General features: G+C 44.1%; 1 protein-coding gene across 8 annotated transcripts in view; it reads right to left on the reverse strand.

Annotated features, from left to right (window-relative positions):
* MIGA1 (mitoguardin 1) overlaps positions 1–18,688 on the reverse strand; it is a 68,318-nt gene that overhangs the window by 37,522 nt on the left and 12,108 nt on the right. For all 8 annotated transcript variants that reach the window (XM_030573578.1, XM_030573579.1, XM_030573580.1 and 5 more), the window contains 3 exons: positions 18,029–18,152; positions 15,935–16,071; positions 15,042–15,165 (listed from right to left, as the gene is read on the reverse strand). In XM_030573578.1, coding sequence (XP_030429438.1) covers positions 15,042–15,165; positions 15,935–16,071; positions 18,029–18,152 — 385 coding nt within the window. The remainder of the gene's footprint in view (positions 1–15,041; positions 15,166–15,934; positions 16,072–18,028; positions 18,153–18,688) is intronic.

Raw genomic sequence — 18,688 nt, forward strand, 5'->3', positions numbered from 1 at the left:
CAGAATCGAAAAAGAGCTCCAGCATGGACCAGATGGGAGGTACTGGTTCTGATCGCTGTATGGAGGAGATCAATCTGTGCTATTAGAACTCCATTCCAAAAGACGGAATGCCAATCTCCAAGGCCATGACGGACAGAGGCCACAACAGGGACTCAACACAGTGCCGCGTGAATCTTAAGGAGCCGAGACAAGCGTACCAGAAAACCAAAGAATCAAACGGAAGCTCCGGGACAGAGCTGCAGACATGCTGCTTCTGCATTGAACTGCAGGCAATTCTGGGGTAGGGGGCACCACCACTACCTCACCCCTGTCCGTGGACTCTGATAATGGGGTACTCTCAGTCACCAGGCCTAAGGATTTTGCCGATGGGGAAGATGAGGAGGACAAGGTTGAGGAGAGCACACAGCACACCGTTCTCCCCAATAGCCAGGATCTTTTTCTCACCCTTCCTGAAATACCCTCCCAACGCGGAATCCCGGATCATGAAGCCGTAGAAGGGACTCTGGTGTGAGTACCTTTGTAAATATAAAACATGGCTTAAAAGCAGGCGTTTTTTAATGATTAATTTGCCCTGAGGACTTGGGATGCATTCGTGGCCAGTACAGCAACTGGAAAAGTCTGTTAACGTGCCTGGGGATGGAGTGGAAATCCTCTAGGGACATCTGATCAAATGAAAATGGATTAATTCCAGACCACTGAAATGGACATATCCGAACCAAAAACATTCTTCTCACACGCAATAAATAGCTAAATATTTTGCTCTCCCCCCAAAAGTTTAATGACAGCTTTTACCCCCTGTTGTCTTTGTTCTTAACATAACATGTTTTTATTCTGACTTTCCAGAATGACACATTCGTCCCTGAGCAGAGATTAGAAAAGCTTGAAAAGTGAAAGTTTGAGAAAGTTATAAGAAAAAAGCCCTTTAGAATGGAAACATTTAAGCAAGCTCAACTATATATGCAGCTATGTATATCAGAGTGAAAAAATAAATTATATTTTATATATATAAATCAAAATGTCTGCATCATACTGCTGCTAGCTACACACCTGTTGCTATAGTCTGTTGGGGTGATGTAGAGAGACCAGTAGGGCAGGTGCTTCAGTAGGCATTAACTGTCGTTCATGTTAGTGTCCTATATAGAAGCATCACACAGTCTTAGGCAAGCTTGGCTGGTCACCACACCCACACTGACTAGCTTCAGAAATTAACTGTACTAGAAACATTTAACTAAAGTTAAGTTTTGAAACACTTCAGTCCCCTAGAGTAGAATGAACTTAAAGTAAAAAAGATGGTTACTCACCTTTGTAGCTGTTGTTCTTCGAGATGTGTTGCTCATATCCATTCCAGTTAGGTACGCGTGCGCACCGCGTGCACGTTCGTCAGAAAATTTTTACCCTAGCAACACTCGGTGGGTCGGCTGGGCGCCCCCTGGAGTGGTGCCGGATATATACCCTGCCGACCCAACCGCCCCTCAATTCCTTCTTGCCGGCTACTCCAACAGTGGGGAAGGAGGGCGGGTTTGGAATGGATATGAGCAACACATCTCGAAGAACAACAGTTACAAAGGTGAGTAACCATCTTTTTTACTTTAAGTTCATTCTACTCTAGGGGACTGAAGTGTGTCTTTTCTTCTTCGAGTGCTTGCTCATATCCATTCCAGTTAGGTGATTCCCAAGCCTTACCTAGGCGGTGGGGTAGGAGTGAGATGTGGCAGAATGCAAAACTGCTGAGCCAGCATAATGCAGCAAAACTGCATCATCTCTTGACTGCTGAACCAGAGCATAATGTGAAGCAAAGGTGTGGACCGAGGACCAGGTAACTGCGTGACATATTTCCTGGATTGGTACATGAGCCAGGAAGGCGGCAGATGAAGCCTGAGCCCTGGTAGAATGTGCGGTGAGATGGCTCGAGGGAAAAAGAGCCAAGTCATAACGAGTGCGGATGCACGCCGTCACCCAAGAGGAGACCCTCTGGGAAGAAACAGGTAGGCCTTTCATTCGGTCTGCCACCGCGACAAAGAGTTGGGGCAATTTACGAAAGGGCTTCGTCTGTTCGATATAAAATGCAAGCACCCTACGGACATCTAGGGAGTGCAATTGTTGTTCCCGTCGTGATGAGTGTGGCTTCGGGAAGAAGACCGGAAGGAAGATGTCCTAATTGATATGGAAGGCCGATACCACTTTAGGGAGGAACGCTGGGTGTGGTCGCAACTGCACCTTGTCCTTGTGAAACACAGTATACGGTGGGTCCACTGTGAGTGCCCGAAGCTCGGAGACTCGTCTGGCCGATGTAATGGCTACGAGGAAAACTGTCTTCCAGGACAGGTATAGCAGCAAGCAAGTTGCTAACGGCTCGAATGGTGGAGACATAAGTCTGGTTAAGACCAGGTTGAGGTCCCAGGTAGGGGCAGGGCGGCGTACTTGGAAGTATAGGCGCTCCAAGCCCTTGAGGAACCTGGAAACTATAGGGTGTGAAAACATGGAGCGGCCACTCTCCCCGGGGTGGAAGGTAGAAATGGCCGCCAAGTGCACCCTCAATGATGATACTGCTAGGCCCTGCTGTTTGAGAGACCAGAGGTAGTCCAGGATGGTGGGGATTGAGACCTCGATGGGAGTAACATTTTGCGTTTCGCACCAGCAGGAAAAAAGCTTCCACTTGGCCAGATACGTAGACCGAGTGGAAAGTTTCCTGCTATCCAGGAGTATTTGTTGTACTGAGGCAGAGCAGCTTAACTCTTACTGGCTCAATCACGCAGGAGCCATGCCGTGAGGTGAAGGGACTGCAGGTCTGGGTGGTGAAGTCTGCCGTGGTCCTGAGTTATGAGGTCTGAGTGAAGAGGCAGGGTAATTGGGCTGGCTATCGATAGGTCGAGCAACATGGTGTACCAGTGCTGCCTGGGCCACACTGGGGCAATCATGATCAAGCGAGCTCCGTCCCTGTGGAACTTTAGCAGGACCCTGTGAACCAGCGGGAACGGTGGAAAGGCGTAAAGCAGTTGGCTCGTCCATGGTATCAGGAAAGCGTCCGAGATTGAGCCTGGGGAGAGACCTTGGGAAGAGCAGAACATCTGGCATTTCCTGTTCTCGCGGGAAGCGAAGAGGTCTATGCGGAGAAATCCCCACTTCCGGAAAACAGAATGAATATGTCCAGATAGACCGACCATTCGTAAGAGCGGAAGGATCTGCTGAGTCGATCCGCCAGAGTGTTCCGAATCCCTGGAAGAAAGGATGCTACCAGGTCTATCGAGTGGGCTGTACAAAAGTCCCAGAGTTGAATGGCTTCCTGGCAAAGGGGGAAGGACTGTGTTCCCCCATTTGTTTATGTAATACATGGCCGTTGTGTTGTCTGTGAACACTCAGACACAATGGCCTTACAGATGCTGTTGAAATGCCTGGCACGCAAGGCGGACTGCTCTCAACTCTCGGACATTGATGTGCAAGGCCAGCTCCTGAGATGACCAAAGGCCTTGAGTGCGAAGATGTCTGAGGTGAGCACCCCAGGCGAGAGATGACGCAGTCATCGTCAGGGCCATAGAAGGCTGGGGCGGATGGAACAGCATCCCTGCACACACCAGGGAGGGCGTCAACCACCAGTCGAGGGAGTCTAGGAGTCTCGGGGGAACCGTGAGGATCCTGTCTATATTGTGTCTCCCCAGGTGGTATACTGAGGAGAGCCAAGTTTTAAGGGGACGTAGGCGTAGCCTGGTGTGCTTGGTCACGAATGTGCAGGCAGCCATGTGACCCAGGAGGCCGAAGTGGTTGGGAATTTTTGTAGGCCTTGTATAATCAATATCACTGCGTGAAACCGCGGCTGTGGTAAGCAGGCCCTGGCGAGATTGGAGTCCAGAATGGCCCCAATGAACTCTATTCTTTGTGTGGGAACCACAGTAGATTTCTCTAGGTTGATCATCAGGCCTAGTTGGATGAATAGGTCCTTGACGATGCCCACGTGCCGCATTACTTGGGTCTTGGAGGCCCCGCGAATGAGCCAATTGTCGAGATACGAGAAGATGTGTATGCGTCGATGACAGAGGGAAGCGGTGACTACGGCTAAACACTTTGTGAACACTCTTGGGGCTGTGGAGAGGCCAAAACGGAAGGACTGTAAATTGGAAATGTTGACAGTTGACCACAAATCTGAGGTACCGTCTGTGCGGAGGATAAAGGGCAATGTGAAAATACGCATCCTTCATATCGAGGACGGCATACCAGTCTCCAGGATCCAAGGACGGGATGATGGTCCCCAGGGATACCATGCAGAACTTCAACTTTATCAAGAACTTGTTGAGTCTCCGCAGGTCTAGAATTGGTTTGAGACCTTCCTTCGCCTTGGGGATTAGGAAATAGCGGGAGTAGAACCCCTTGCCCCTCAAGTCCTTCGGTACCTCCTCTATAGCTCCCATGGCAAGGAGGGACCGTACCTCCTGCAAGAGGATTTGCTCGTGAGAGGGGTCCCTGAAGAGGGACGAGGATGTGGGGGGGAGCGGGTCGAAATAAACTGAAGGCGGTATCCAAATTCTACCGTGCGTAAGACCCAACGATCTGAAGTTAGTTGCGTCCACACAGGGAGGAAAGAGGAGAGGTGGTTGCAAAAAGGATGGAAAGGATCCTGTTGAACAACTGGTACGTCGCCTTCGGGCGCACCTTCAAAAGTTTGGTTTAGGTCCCGCGGATGGTTTGGTGGGGCCGTGATTCTGACCCCCCCTGGGGTCCGGACTGCCGTCTACGATTGCCTCTGCCATGCCTCCTGCCGAAGTCCTGCCGCTGTCTAGGCAGGGGGTAAGGGCACTGAGGCTGGGGCCGGAAGGGTCTGCGCTGAGTCTGCAGTGTGTGCATCCTGAGGGAGCGCATGATCACCCTATTGTCCTTCAGACTCTGCAGCCTAGGGTTAGTCTTTTCCGAAAATAGGCCCTAATCTTCGAAGGGCAAGTCCCGTATTGTATGCTGCAATTCAGGTGGAAGGCCTGACACCTGAAGCCATGATAATCACCTCATGATAATTCCTGAAGCCAGAGTTCTGGCCGCAGAGTTGGCTGCGTCTAACGAGGCCTGGAGAGAAGTTCTCGCCACCTTCTTTCCTTCCTCCAAAAGGGCCGCAAACTCTTGACGTGAGTCTTGGGGGACTAGCTCTGTGAATTTCTCAACCGCTGCCCAGGTGTTATAGTTATAGCGGCTAAGCAGGGCTTGTTGGTTTGCCATCCTGAGTTGGAGGCCCCTCGCAGAGTAGATTTTATGTCCCAATAAATCTATGCGCCTAGCCTCCTTTGCTTTTGGGGCAGTGGCTTGCTGGCCATTGCACCCCCTTTCGTTAACCGATTGGACGACGAGGGAGCAGGGTGTACGTACAGGTACTCGTACTCCTTAGAGGACACCATGTACTTCCTCTCAACTCCCCTACCCATGGGCAGAATAGATGCTGGAAACTGCCAGATGGTATCAGCCTTCGCTTGGATCATCCGAATAAATGGTAAGGCCACCCTTGTGGGAGTGTCAGCTGACAAAATATCTACCACCGAGTCCCCTATCTCCGGAACCTCCTCCACCTGGTGGTTCATATTCAGGGCCACCATCTCAGGAGGTCTTGATGTGACCTTAGGTCAATTGGAGGAGAGCCCGAGGAGGATGTCCCCACCACCGCTTCATCTGGAGAAGAGGAAGAGGAAAGGCCAGGGACAATTGGGTCCTCCGTTGTCTCGTGGACTTGGGCGACGTCCAGCTCCGGGGGACCTGAGGGTCTGGTGCCCGAATGGGAGCGTCCTCTGTAGTCGCAGGAGGGGGGCAGCTAACAGTAGCCTCCGGCACCCGGTGCTCCGACAGTACGGAGCGTGATGGCACTGGAGGTCCACCTTGGGCTTGGTGATATGCCCAAGGCATCCAGAAGGACCACTAATGAGGTCCTTGGTCTTGAGCCTGGGTCTCTTGGAAGACACGGCTGGGGACATCTAAGTCATGGTCCTGTGCATAGGAAGCACTGTCCGCATGGGATGACATAAATGCATGGCGAGATGGCCAAGGAGAGCTGAAAACCCCTGAGAATGGTTTCCATCCCTGGGTAGTATGTCTGTACGCTGCAGCGGAGAGCGGTACCAGGCACGAGACCGGGACGGTACCGAGAGGTCGACTGGGACCTTGAAACTCGACGCCGGGAGCGGCTGCGAGAGGTGCAGTGCTGTGAGCGGTGCCGGGAGCTTGATTGGTATCGAGAGTACCGGGCTGGCGAATGGGGTCTTGAACGGTGCCGCGAGTGCGACCGGTACCGAGATGGAGAACGGTACCGGGACTGCGAGCGATGTCGAGACCGGGATCAGCGATGGGACCGAGAACGCTGGCAGGACCACGATCATGATCGGTGCCTCTCAGCGGTGCCGACGGAGGATGGTCTCAGTAGGGCAGGCTTGCCTATGGACTGTATAACCCGCACTGGTGGTGCTGGGGGTTGAGGCAGCGCAGACTCCATCAGTGCAATCAGTTCCCTTGCCGTAGAGAATGTCTCTGGCGTGGAGGGAATAGTAAGCTCAACCACGGTGCGTGCCGGGGAGCTGTCAGGCACCGGATTCGATGGCTCTTGCGGGACCGGAAACGATGGTGCTGAAGTTGTTGGTGCCACGGCAGTTGGCAGTGCTGGGCGGTCTGACTTAGGCGGGTGCTCCGACTGTGGCGCGGACACGGAAGCCGCAGGAGTCTTATGGTTTTTTTTTTTTTAACTGCGGGGAGAGGGAGCAGTGTTGAGCAGACATCTGGACTGGCGACGGTTGCACTTCTCCCTGGTGCAAACTGTCCGGTGCTCGGTGCTGATGGTGGAGGAGTAAGAGCTGCCTCCATCAGGAGCTGTCTGAGACGAAAGTCCCGCTCCTTTTTGGTCTGGGGCTTGAAGGCCTTGCAAATGCAGCACTTATCTGCAAGGTGGGATTCCCCGAGGCACTTAAGGCAGGAGTCGTGAGGATCTCCTGTCGGCATCAGCTTGTGACAGGCCGAGCATGGTTTGAAACCCAGTGAACCGGGCATGGACCCCAGCCCCGGGTGAGGGGAAGGGGCTAATCCCTGAACCCCTCTTAACTATATACACTAACTATGTTAAAGAAAATAATAAACCAACTGCAAGTATAGAAATTTGAACTATATACACAATAACAACGAGAAAACTACAAGTAGCTAGGGAGGTGGAGATCAGCTAAGCCACGCTCCACTGGTCCAACGACCGACATGGGTGGTAAGAAGGAACCAAGGGGCGGTTGGGTCGACAGGGGTATATATCTGGCGCCATGGCGGCGCCACTCCAGGGGGCGCCCAGCCGACCCACCGAGTGTTGCTAGGGTAAAAATCTTCTAACGAACGTGCACGCAGCGCGCACACACACCTAACTGGAATGGATATCAGCAAGCACTCGAAGAAGAACTCTGGTTTCAATAATATATGTAAAACAAACAGAAGTGGCTAGACCATGCCAGCTATTGCAAATAAAAAGAAAAAAAAAGTTATTGCAGAAATTTAGCATGTTGCCATGAAAAAAAAGTTAACATTTTCACTTAAGTGATTCCACTTCAAAATATGCTGCTGACAAAAGTTGTATTTAATGTTAATACCAACATGCAGTCTTGCACTAGCCAGTGGATTGTTTTGAAAGAATATGAGTCATCATACTTCAATAGCTTTATGCAATACTTATACAGTAATATTCCATTCTGGTATTATTTTTTAAAAGGTAGAGGATCAAAATAAAATAGAGGTGTAATGTACTCTGATGTTTTCAAGGTTAATTTGCCAAATTATCACTTCAGAAACAACCTCTCCTAATTTTATCTTTCAAGGCCACATATTCTAAATTGACATTCTATTTCAGCTTTTCGGGCCAAGCTTACTGGAAAAAATATTTTAATGTTAGATATGGGCCAAAATTTGCTTCTGATAATCAGTTTATATAACCTCAAGCTGTGCAACTCCAGCCAGAAAAATAGTATTTGTCTCACAGGAAAACTTGCTATTTGTCTGGTATAGTTCCTCCTTCCATTAGTAAATTTATACTACAAGTATATGTAAACACATACAAATTATGAAGTATATGTAGATCTATAATAATAAAAAGGAGGAACTTGTAACAATGTGTTGCACAAATACTTTAGAGAAACCTATAGGCAAAAGTAACTTTTTCTTTAAGTTGCTTCTACTTCCTCCCTAACCCATCTTAAAGGAATGCTCAAGAACTGCTATTTTGTCAGGCTGTCAAACAATTAAAAAATTGTGAAATGAAAAAAAAGGTAATTAATCAAAGTTTTAATCACACTATTAAACAATAATAGAATACCATTTATTTAGATATTTTTGGATGTTTTCTACATTTTCAAATATATTGATTTCAATTACAACATAGAATACAAAGTATACAGTGCTCACTTCATATTATTTATTACAAATATTTGCACCGTAAAAAAAAAATAGTATTTTTCAATTCACCTCATATAAGTACTGTAGTGCAATCTCTAGCATGAAAGTAAAACTTACAGATGTAGAATTATTTTTTACGTAATAGCACTCAAAAACACAACAACATAAAACTTTAGTGCATACAAGTCCATTCAGTCCTACTTCTTGGTCAGCCAATTGCTAAGACAAACAAGTTTGTTTACATTTGCGTGAGAGAATGCTTCTCGCTGGTTATTTACAATGTCACTTGAAAGTGAGAACAGGCATTTGCATGGCACTGTTGTAGCTGGTGTTGTAAGATATTTACATGACAGGTATGCTAAATATTTGTACATCCCTTCATGCTTCGATCCCCATTCCAGAGGATATGCTTCCATGCTGATGATGGGTTCTGCTTAATAATAATCCAAACGAGTGTGGACTGAAGCATGTTCATTTTCATCATCACAAGTCAGATGCCACCAACATTTGGGGTTCAGGTTCTGTAGTTTCCAAATTGGAGTGTTGTAGCTATCTTTAGAAATCTCGCGTTAGTACCTTCTTTGCATTTTGTCAAATCTGCAAGTGTTCTTAAATTGAACAACATATGCTGGGTTGTCATCCAAGACTGCCATAACACAACATATATGTCAGAATGTGGCTAAAACCACAGAGCAGGAGACATACAATTCTCCCCCAAGGAGTTCAGTCACAAATTTAATAATGCTTTTAAGAAAAAAAAAATAAAAAAAAAATGTGTCATCAGCATGGACGCACGTCCTCTGGAATGATGGCCAAAGCATGAAGTTGCATACAAGGATTTATCATAGTAAATACCTTGTAACGCAAGCTACAGCAGTGCCATGTGAACACCTGTTCTCACTTTCAAGTGACACTGCAAATAAGAAGCAGGCAGCATTATCTCCTGTAAATATAAACAAACTTGTTTGGTTTAGTGATTGGTTGAACAAGAAATACGACTGAGTGGACTTGTACAATTGTAAGTTGCACTTTTACGATAAAGAGATTGCACTACAATATTTGCCTTTTTTACAGTCAAATATTTGTAATCAATAATGACGTTAAGTAAGCACTGTGCCCCTGATATTCTAAGTTGTAATTGAAATCAATTTGAAAATGTAGAAAGCATCCAAAAATATTTATAATAAATTTAAATTGGTAGTCTATTATTGTTTAACAGTGGAATTAAAACTGATAGTGATTTTAATTGAATTAATTTGTTGAGTTAATTGCTTGAGTTAACTGCAATTGACAGCCCTACTATTTAGATTTTATTCTTTTGACAAATAGATTCTAAAAGCCTCAACAATATATCAAGCACTGAAGGATTACGAGAAACAATTTATGAACTGTACATAAATACAGTTTTTCCCCTATACAAAAACATACAGGAAAAATAGATAAAAAAGGTAAAATTATTTACATAAATTACAATGTAACAGCTACTGCTGCTAAGTAGTAATGACAAGAATCAGAAAAGGTTACTAACCATGAACAGTTTAAATCAGGGGTTCTCAAACTTCATTGCATCGCGACCCCCTTCTGACAAGAAAAATTACTACACAACCCCAAGATGGGGGTCTGCAGCCTGAGCCTTCCCGAGCCTCACTGCCCCGCATGGGGGCCAAAGCCAAAAAGCCCCACCACCTAGGGCAGGGAGCCACAGCAGAAACCCAAGGGTTTCAGCCTCAGATGGGGGGCCTGAAACCTGAGCCCCACCACCCTGGGCTGATTCCCTCAGGATTCAGCCCTGAGGAGTGGGGCTTGGACTTTGGCCCCAGACCCCAACAAGATTTTTTGCCAGCTCTGGTATCCCCATTAAAATGGGGCTGTGACACATTTAGGGGTCCCAACCCACAGTTTGAGAACTGCTGGTTGAAATCATTCTATACAAGGTTCCATATTATACAATCACATCAGGGAAGATTCACACACCACATTCATAACACTTTACAGGAAGATTGTGCATTTAAGGTCTGATCTGACTCCCACTGACCTCTATGGTAGGCAGATCAGGCCCCTTTGTCCTGGCTTGGGGCAATTTTTATAGTAAGGTTGCAAGTATAAAACCAAGTGGAAGTTAAGTGTACCCATAGATTTCTCTCACGAGGTTTATTGAGGTCAGATTCCCTGACAAGGGAGAAGACAGGAATTGGTGTCTGTCAGAGTCTCCAACCTTCTCCACTCTGTTCTACCCCTCCCTGATCCTTCCCCAAAAAGCCACAATAAAAAATTATCAGAAAATTGGATCTAATTATCATTTCATTATATTTAATATCTTTAAATATCAGACTATACTTAAAAACATTTACATGCAGTATAGAGACTAGCCGTATCCAACATCAAAATAAGTTACATCAGATAATGAATTTGTTCATTGTATTCTATATGTAAAGAAATCTTGAACAAAAATATTTGCCACAATAAATCCTTGCAGGTTACTCCACAAGAAATGCCATAATTTTTCTGAGACGATATTTTTTAGTTTGACTGGAGAGAGACTGAAACATTCTTCCCAAATTAAAACTAGCTGTTCAGACCATGAATTTAAGATACCAACAAAAAAATCATAGCAACAACATGGCTAGCAGGCACTACCTACCAAAATGCTTTATTGGTTGTTTTCCCAGCATAAATAAAATTCATAATAAGTTGCATCAGTCAACTGACCAACTCTCCCTCAAGGGAGCTACAGAATGAACATTTGAAAAAAACTGCAGTTACTTGGAACAGACACTTAGTAAACAATTAATGAATTTGACACAAACAATGGAACATCAATTTTTAAAAAGTCTGTCCTAGAAATGAAGTCTTAAAAGTGTTTAATCACAGCTATAATTAAACAGATTAAAAGATACATTAACTCAGTCCTTAGAAAATTACTACTTTGTAATCAATGTTTAAAACTTGAGTTTGCAGAAAAGAAGAAGTTACAAGTAAACTGACAACAGCTGATATGCATGGAAACCTTGTGCCAATGGAAATTTATATGACTGATTTCAGGCCTCAAAATGTAACATCCATACCCCTTTCTGCTTTATGAGTTACAGTAACAGATGTAAAAAAAAAACATGCCAGAAAGCTAACTTTGACCTAAATTTAAACTCCCATATTACTAAGAGCTATATTTATTGGTTATAGAATATCAGCATGGTTAACAGATGAAAAGTACTGCCCCCTGGTGACATTCAAAGTTAAAACTAACAAACGTAAGATTTGTTTTGCATTAAGTAATTGGCAATTACCCATTTTAGATCAGGAGGCCTGTGCGTCAGGGACATTTCTTTGTCCATTGCTGCGAAAATTGCCCCTCAAGTTTGGCAAAGTTTAAGCCTTTGAAATAACTACAGTTCACACATGATCAGACTTAATAGGGTTGACAAAGAAAATCTCCTAATCATCCACACTGGCATGTTTCAGCTCATGGCTGGGCAGGATTTTCCCTGCAATGGCAGCTCTGAGTTGCTGTGGGCTGGGTCCTGAGAACAGGGGGACAGCTTTTCCTCTACTTTGTGTGCCCCCTAGCTGATGCCCAGGAAGGAGAGAGGAAGCTACCTGATTCAAATGCAAAGGGGACAAGAGACAGTTTTTTTGGAGGGAACAGAAGGGAAAAGGAAAGGGGAGTGGGACTGGTTGGGCATTAGACTGGGAACTGGGTAGGAGGAGACTGGGGCTAGGTGGGAACTACTAGGGTGAGGGAAGACATATGAGGAGGAGCCAGGATACACGCGAAGAACTGATAACTGGCTGGGTAAAGAGAATAGGAAACCTGATTTGACTAGGAGCCCAGGGATCAAAACTGGGACTATGATCCAATGGAGATGGAGAACAGGAAAAGAGAAAGCGGCAAGAGGGAAGATGGGATGACACAGACAAGAAGCCTAAGGAGCCCAAAGTGAAATGGCTTGGTGAAGAGAATGGCAATAAGACAGGTTGGAAGGGACAGGGCGAAAGACTCTGTGCCTAGTACAGCACATTCCCCTTCAAAGCCTCGAATGGAATCTAAAATTTCCTGAGTCTCACCATTCCTTTGCCAGCAAACATATGTGAAAAGTCCTCTGGCAAAGGCTCTCTCATATTCCCATCTAGTACTAGTCTATCCAAGGATAACAGCCTATTAGTGCTCTCTAGGGTGACCAGATGTCCCAATTTTATAGGGATAAGCCCAATTTTGGAGCCTTTTTCTTATATAGGCTCCTATTACCCCCCACCCTGTCCCCAGTTTTCACTCTTGCTGTCTTGTCACCATAGTGCTCTTAGTTACTCTATCAGTTCAAGTGCCAGAGGTCTGTATGTTGGATCTAAAGGATCCACCCCGCCACGTGACAAAATAGATTTTTTCAGCTGGCTTTTTAGAAAGCCTAGGAAACTGCACACACACACAAAAATTATGTTAAGAATGTTAAGGCCGCAAAGTCAAACACTCAAATGTTAGGAAATGCCAGAATTTAGGTTGCTGGTGCAACCTCAGTTTCACCCTCTTGTGCACCTGCATTAGGATATAGTCTCTCTTTATAGGATCACATATACTTTTTCCTCCACAGGGCCTCTGCCTCATTCAGTGCACAGGATGGACCTGCTTTGGGGATAAATCAGGGTTGCAGTTACAACGAGGGTGCTGTCTGTGAGACTCCTGCTTCATTTGTTACAGAAATTGGAAGGTGTATAGTGAATGAGGCAGGGGACTGAAGGAAGAAAAAGGACAGTCTCATACTTAAGACAGTTTAATGCTGCCCTGGAGAAATGGATTCTATCCTTACCCCTGGCATAGAGTTCCTACATGATGCTAGGCATGTCACAAACTTTTCACAGGCTTTTCACTAATTATATGTTCTTCATTTTTTGAGCGTCTGACTTGAGACGCTGGGGTCTAATTTGCAGGAACACTGGGCTCTTGCAGCTGCAACTGAAATCTATGGAAGCCATGCTTTACAATCCTAAGTACTCTTGAAGTATCTTAATACCATTCTCTCATCTCAGAGGGGTATTGTGAAGATTAATTAGTATTTGTGAAGCACTCTGATATTAGTGATGAGAACCATAGAAAACCACATGAGGAAATGAATAATATTGCCTTTAGAACAGAGTTTGAATAATGGGACTAAATAAATTCTGGGCCACATACTGAACTACAAAAGTAACAAAAAATATCAAATAGCTGCTCATTGAGCACCATCTATTCTGTGTACTGAATGAGGCAAGAGACTTGTGGAAAAATATAATATGAGCTCATGTAATTAAAGATTTATCACAGTGCATATCCACAACAGGGCCAAATTAAGGTTCCAAAGATAAATTAGGAAATGGCAGAATTAGGGTTATGAGTGCTGGATTTTGCAACCTTAATGTTCTTTTAACCTAGTTTTTGTGTGTGTAATTATCTCTCTCTCTCACACACACCCCCCAACATGGACCCCATCCAGGAGACTATATGCCAATTTGCAGCCTAGACTGAATTTTTATAGCCTTTCCTACATTCTGGGGAAGAGCACCCAATCATGGCTACTACATGAGAAAGCAGAGCTCTTCCCCTCAGGAGCTGACACAAAATTTTTGGGAAAGAAGCAGCAGACAGTACCTTTTTCACAAGGAAGGAGGGCAACAGCAAGAGCAGCTATGCTTTTTCTGCTAACTCCTCCCCTTCTTGTGAAAAATGGGTCAGTCTGCTATCTGCTTTCCTGTCCTCCCATCTTCTTTGCTCCAACATTAAGCCTGGGAAGGAGAAGAGATGATGGAACCTTAAAAATGTTTGCAACGCTGTTGTAGGTGTTGCGCACACACTGCAAGTGGGCAGGGGAATTAACTCCCTGAATTTTTTATTTAAAATCTTTTTTCCTGTCTGATAATTTTTGAAATTAACACTAATGCATGTGCAGGAGAGGAAGGGAAAAGGAACAGGACAGGTTAAAGTGATGAGCAAGAGTGTAGGATTAACTTTCCCCCTTAAAAAAAAAAAAAAAAAAAAAAAAAGACAGCTAACATAGAAACACTCCTAATATTATTCCAGTTCTTGTAGTTACCACAGGGTTGTTATGTGATCACAAATGGAAGGGGAGGTGATGCATAAGACAATTTTATGGAATTTATTAAGGATTCAGGACATGTGTGTGTGTATAATTGCAAAATTTCATCTCTCTCATTTTTTGTAGGTCTCTGCCATAATTATTTTCTTGCAATTCCTGCACTCTCCCAAGTTCTAAATAAAATTTCAGGAATTATTGTTAGCAGTTCAGAAAGTTCAAAGAACCCTTATCACCCCATTAGAAGTATCATCTTATCGAACCAATTTAAAAAGATTCATAGACTTTAAGGTCCATATATTCTTATTCTACAATTATTATTACAATATATTTTGGGGTTCAGAAATCCTGGAACATTGAGAAATATAAATATACCAGAAAAATACTCTTCCTGAGCCCATTTATAAAGATGGGTAAAGTTTGGTGATTGAACCAAATGACATGCAATTATACAAAATCAGATAATAGGATAAAAATTTAATTAGATGGTCCATTTACTGTTCAGCATATTTCTGTTTATTGGGTCTTTTTTTTTTTTTTTTAAAACCTTCTGGATGATCATGTTAAGAATGATAAAAATATAAAGATAGAAGAACTCACCAATATCATTAGCTAAGGAAGAAGGATCAGATGCCCCAAGGGTTGCCTCAAACTCCTCCTGAAGACGATAAGCTCTTTGAAGCAGGGATTCAAGCTTATGAATGAATTCAGCACTAATGATATCCTGCAAGCAGAATTAAATTATACTGTACTCAACAGAAAATCATGTCTCTTTCTAAACTACTTCTTTTTAAAACACTAAAAATATTAAGCCTTCCAAGAGTTCACAGTACCCCATTAAAAAAGTTCAACAGACATTGTCAAAGAGCTCAGGCATCCAAAATACTTGCCCTACGGGATACAGATACACCTTATTAGGCATAAATAAAATAAAACCAGCATTTAAAAAAAATTCTTTGTAAGCTGAATGAAATCATCATTCCTGATATTTACTGCACTAGTGATGATGAATGACATGGTGTTTGAGATTGCTTTACTATCAGAAATTTTAGGATAGAGTTTTATGGGCAAGGGGAACAAAGTTTAATTGTATTACATTGTGCATGTTCACCAATTAGTCCTTCCTCCCAGGAGCCGTTTGTACTGAGCCCCTAATCCCATCTCACACAGTTTTCCTTTACACTTAGGGAGGAAATGATCAATGGGTGTGCTGCAGAGAACTGGTTCAGGGAATGCCAATACACCTCTGATTGTGTGGTGGTTTGATAATATCTTCCAGGAGGAACGCTAATGGAGTAACAATTGTCTGTATGGCTAAAAACAGACTAATGCTGGGGGAAAAGGGTGAGGTGGAGGAAAAAACGTGAAAGAGTGCCCAGTTGCGGGTATTCAGAAGTTTCAGCAGCTGCAGTAGACGCTTAGCTCTGTTATTCAAATATTTTCAGTCATTTGGCTATGCTACAACTACATACTATAGTGTATACAATACTCACTTCTACACTCTCTTCTGCAATGGCATCTCCTGCTCCTAGTTTGATGGAACTACAATTTGCTTCATCTTCAGCCTGTCTGCTACGGAAAGTCAGTGCCTGCTCCCATCGACGTAGTGCCTCTTCAAAAAGCTCCATACCTACAAGAGATCATGAACACTTCCATTACATCAACAGAAATCTTCTGCATTCTTTTACATTTCACTTTCCTCAACTAATCACACACAAAATAAGATTAATTAAAGTACACGTGGAAATGTTTTAAGGAAATAATGTTGGAACTGCTAGTAATTTAATTAAGTTCATTACAAGAGCTAGTTACACCTCTACCCCGATATAATGTGGTCCTCGGGAGACAAAAAAAATCTCACCGTGTTATAGGTGAGACTGTGATATATCAAACTTGCTTTGCCCCCCCAGTTCCTAGTTCCTTGACCGCCCCCCTCCAGAGACCCCCTCCCAAATCACCCCTAGGACCTCATCCCCTACCCAAGCCCCCTAGATCTACAGCTCTGCTCCGACCCCTATCCACCCCACCCCTATCCACAGGCACTCACCGGCACCGACGGGAAGCAGTGCAGCATGGCCTCAGTCCGCTCCCAGCCGTGGTGCTCCGCTTCCCACCGTTGGTGAGTACGGGGAGGTTGGGAAAAAGGATGCCCCCCTGCTTTCCTTGCCCTGTCCCCGCCAGGAACGACACGGCTGGGAAGTGGAGTACCATGGTTGGGAGCTGGTGGAGTGGAGCTGGCTGGGGCTGGGCTGCTCCGCTTCCCACCGCCGGTGACTGTGGGGAGGTTGGGGAAAGGCCCCTGTACTCACCTGCGGCGGGAAGCAAAGCGCTGCTGCTGGGAGCTGGCTGAGTGGAGCAGGCTGGGGCCAGGCTGCTCCACTTCCGTCGCTGCTAGTGAGTGCGGCAGGGATCCCTTCCCCCAAGCCTCCTCCCCTGAGCGACACAGCTGGGGCCAGGACAAGGGAGGCAGAGCAGGCTGCTCCCGGCCCCCCACTAATCCCCCGAGCCACTCTGGGACTGCAGGGTCCCCAAAAGTGCCCTCCCACAACTCCTGCCCACCAGACCCTGGGGGAGGGGGAGGAAGCCACTGACTGCCCCTGAGACCCTCTGCCCCTTATCAAACCCCTCAGCCCCAGCCTGGTCCAGCACCCTTAACACACTGCTCAGAGCAGTGTGTCAGAGCTTTACCGTGTTATATGCGAACCCGCATTGTATCGGGGTAGAGGTGTATGAGTAAAACAAAGCACATAGGAGTTCAGTAAGAATCTCTCTCCTACTTAGTTACAGAATTTTATATTAACTATCAATCTGTTAATGTAAGAAACATATATTGTCAACTTTTCATCTTTTAAAAAAATCATGTGTCATATCGAGGAAAGATTTCCCTTTCTAAATTAGTTAAAATTCAAAGGCTGGGTGAAATTTTTTGGCTGAACTTTTTTCAGCCAAAACACAAAAAAACGATTTTTTTTATGCTGGAACATTTCATGAATGTATGATGTTTTTGCCAAAATATGTCAACAACAAAAAATTCCAAAACGTTGAAAAGCAAAGTTTTCATTTTTCATTTCAAAAACTACTCTTTGGTTTGAGATTTCTTTCCACGTTATCAAATGTAGCCAAAAGCCTTACGAATGGTCAAAAACTGGAACTAAACATTTCATATCATTTCATTCAACCCAAAATAAAATTTCTTGACTTTTTGATTTGTCAAATAATTGTGTTTTCAGTTCAACCCCAAACCACTTATTTATTAAGATTTTTTCAGAATTGTCAGTGGACCAAACAAACATTCACACAGCTCTAATTAAAATCTCAGTGCCTCTCAATTCCAATTAATTAGTTTCTATAAACCTAATCTGTTTATTTGCTTTCGGTAAAATAAGAATTCATGGATATCTGTCTATAGGAGATACTTTGTCTAGCATAAGTAAAAAGATCAAGGCCTTGGAAGCAAATCACGAAAATATTGTGAAGGAGTCACTTTACTATAAATAAATCAAGGTAATCTGTTCAAATTTTAAAGCATCTGAAAGTGCTTCGCAAAAACATAGTACTGCAACATACCACATATTATTATAACCTACCCATTAAGTATAAGTTTTCAGGTGTGGTCACTGGAATATTTACAAGTTTAATATCTTCATCTGCTTTGTCCCAGGAACTGGAATTGGCACAAGCACAACTGTGAGAGGAGGCGACACTTTGGACCTAAAAAAAGTGAGGTGCATTGTTAAACAAAGAATACTTTAATAACAATTATTTCCTGGTGCAGTGCACTAAATAGCCCTGATCATAACTAGTTACTGTAACAGATTACATTTCAAAAAGTATAACAAAGTATTGGCTCTTTTCAGGCCAAGAGTAATGTTAATTGCTTTTCTTGACACCGCACTCAAGTATTAAAAATGATATCATAGAAGTGTTAATATTCAGTCTCACTAGGAAATTCAAATGCAAGACAAAAAATAATCAGTAATAATCCATTACTACAACAAGAATATAATCAGCAATTTGTAATGGTTAGTCTGCAAAACTAAATTTGACAACTGATTGTAAAACCATATGAAAAACAAAGTTTAAAAAAATAAATATCTTTCTCTCTAGCCTTGTGTTTTAATGGATATTTTACAGCTTCACTAGGCACTATTGCTATTTAGTGAAAAAAATTCCACTCTACTCTTTATCACCTAGAAGAAATGTGATCTCCAGGTACACTTGTTCAAGGGCATGGAATCTTGAGTGGT

Source organism: Gopherus evgoodei, chromosome 8 (genome assembly GCF_007399415.2).
Source record: "Gopherus evgoodei ecotype Sinaloan lineage chromosome 8, rGopEvg1_v1.p, whole genome shotgun sequence".
Classification (NCBI taxonomy): Eukaryota; Metazoa; Chordata; order Testudines; family Testudinidae; genus Gopherus; species Gopherus evgoodei.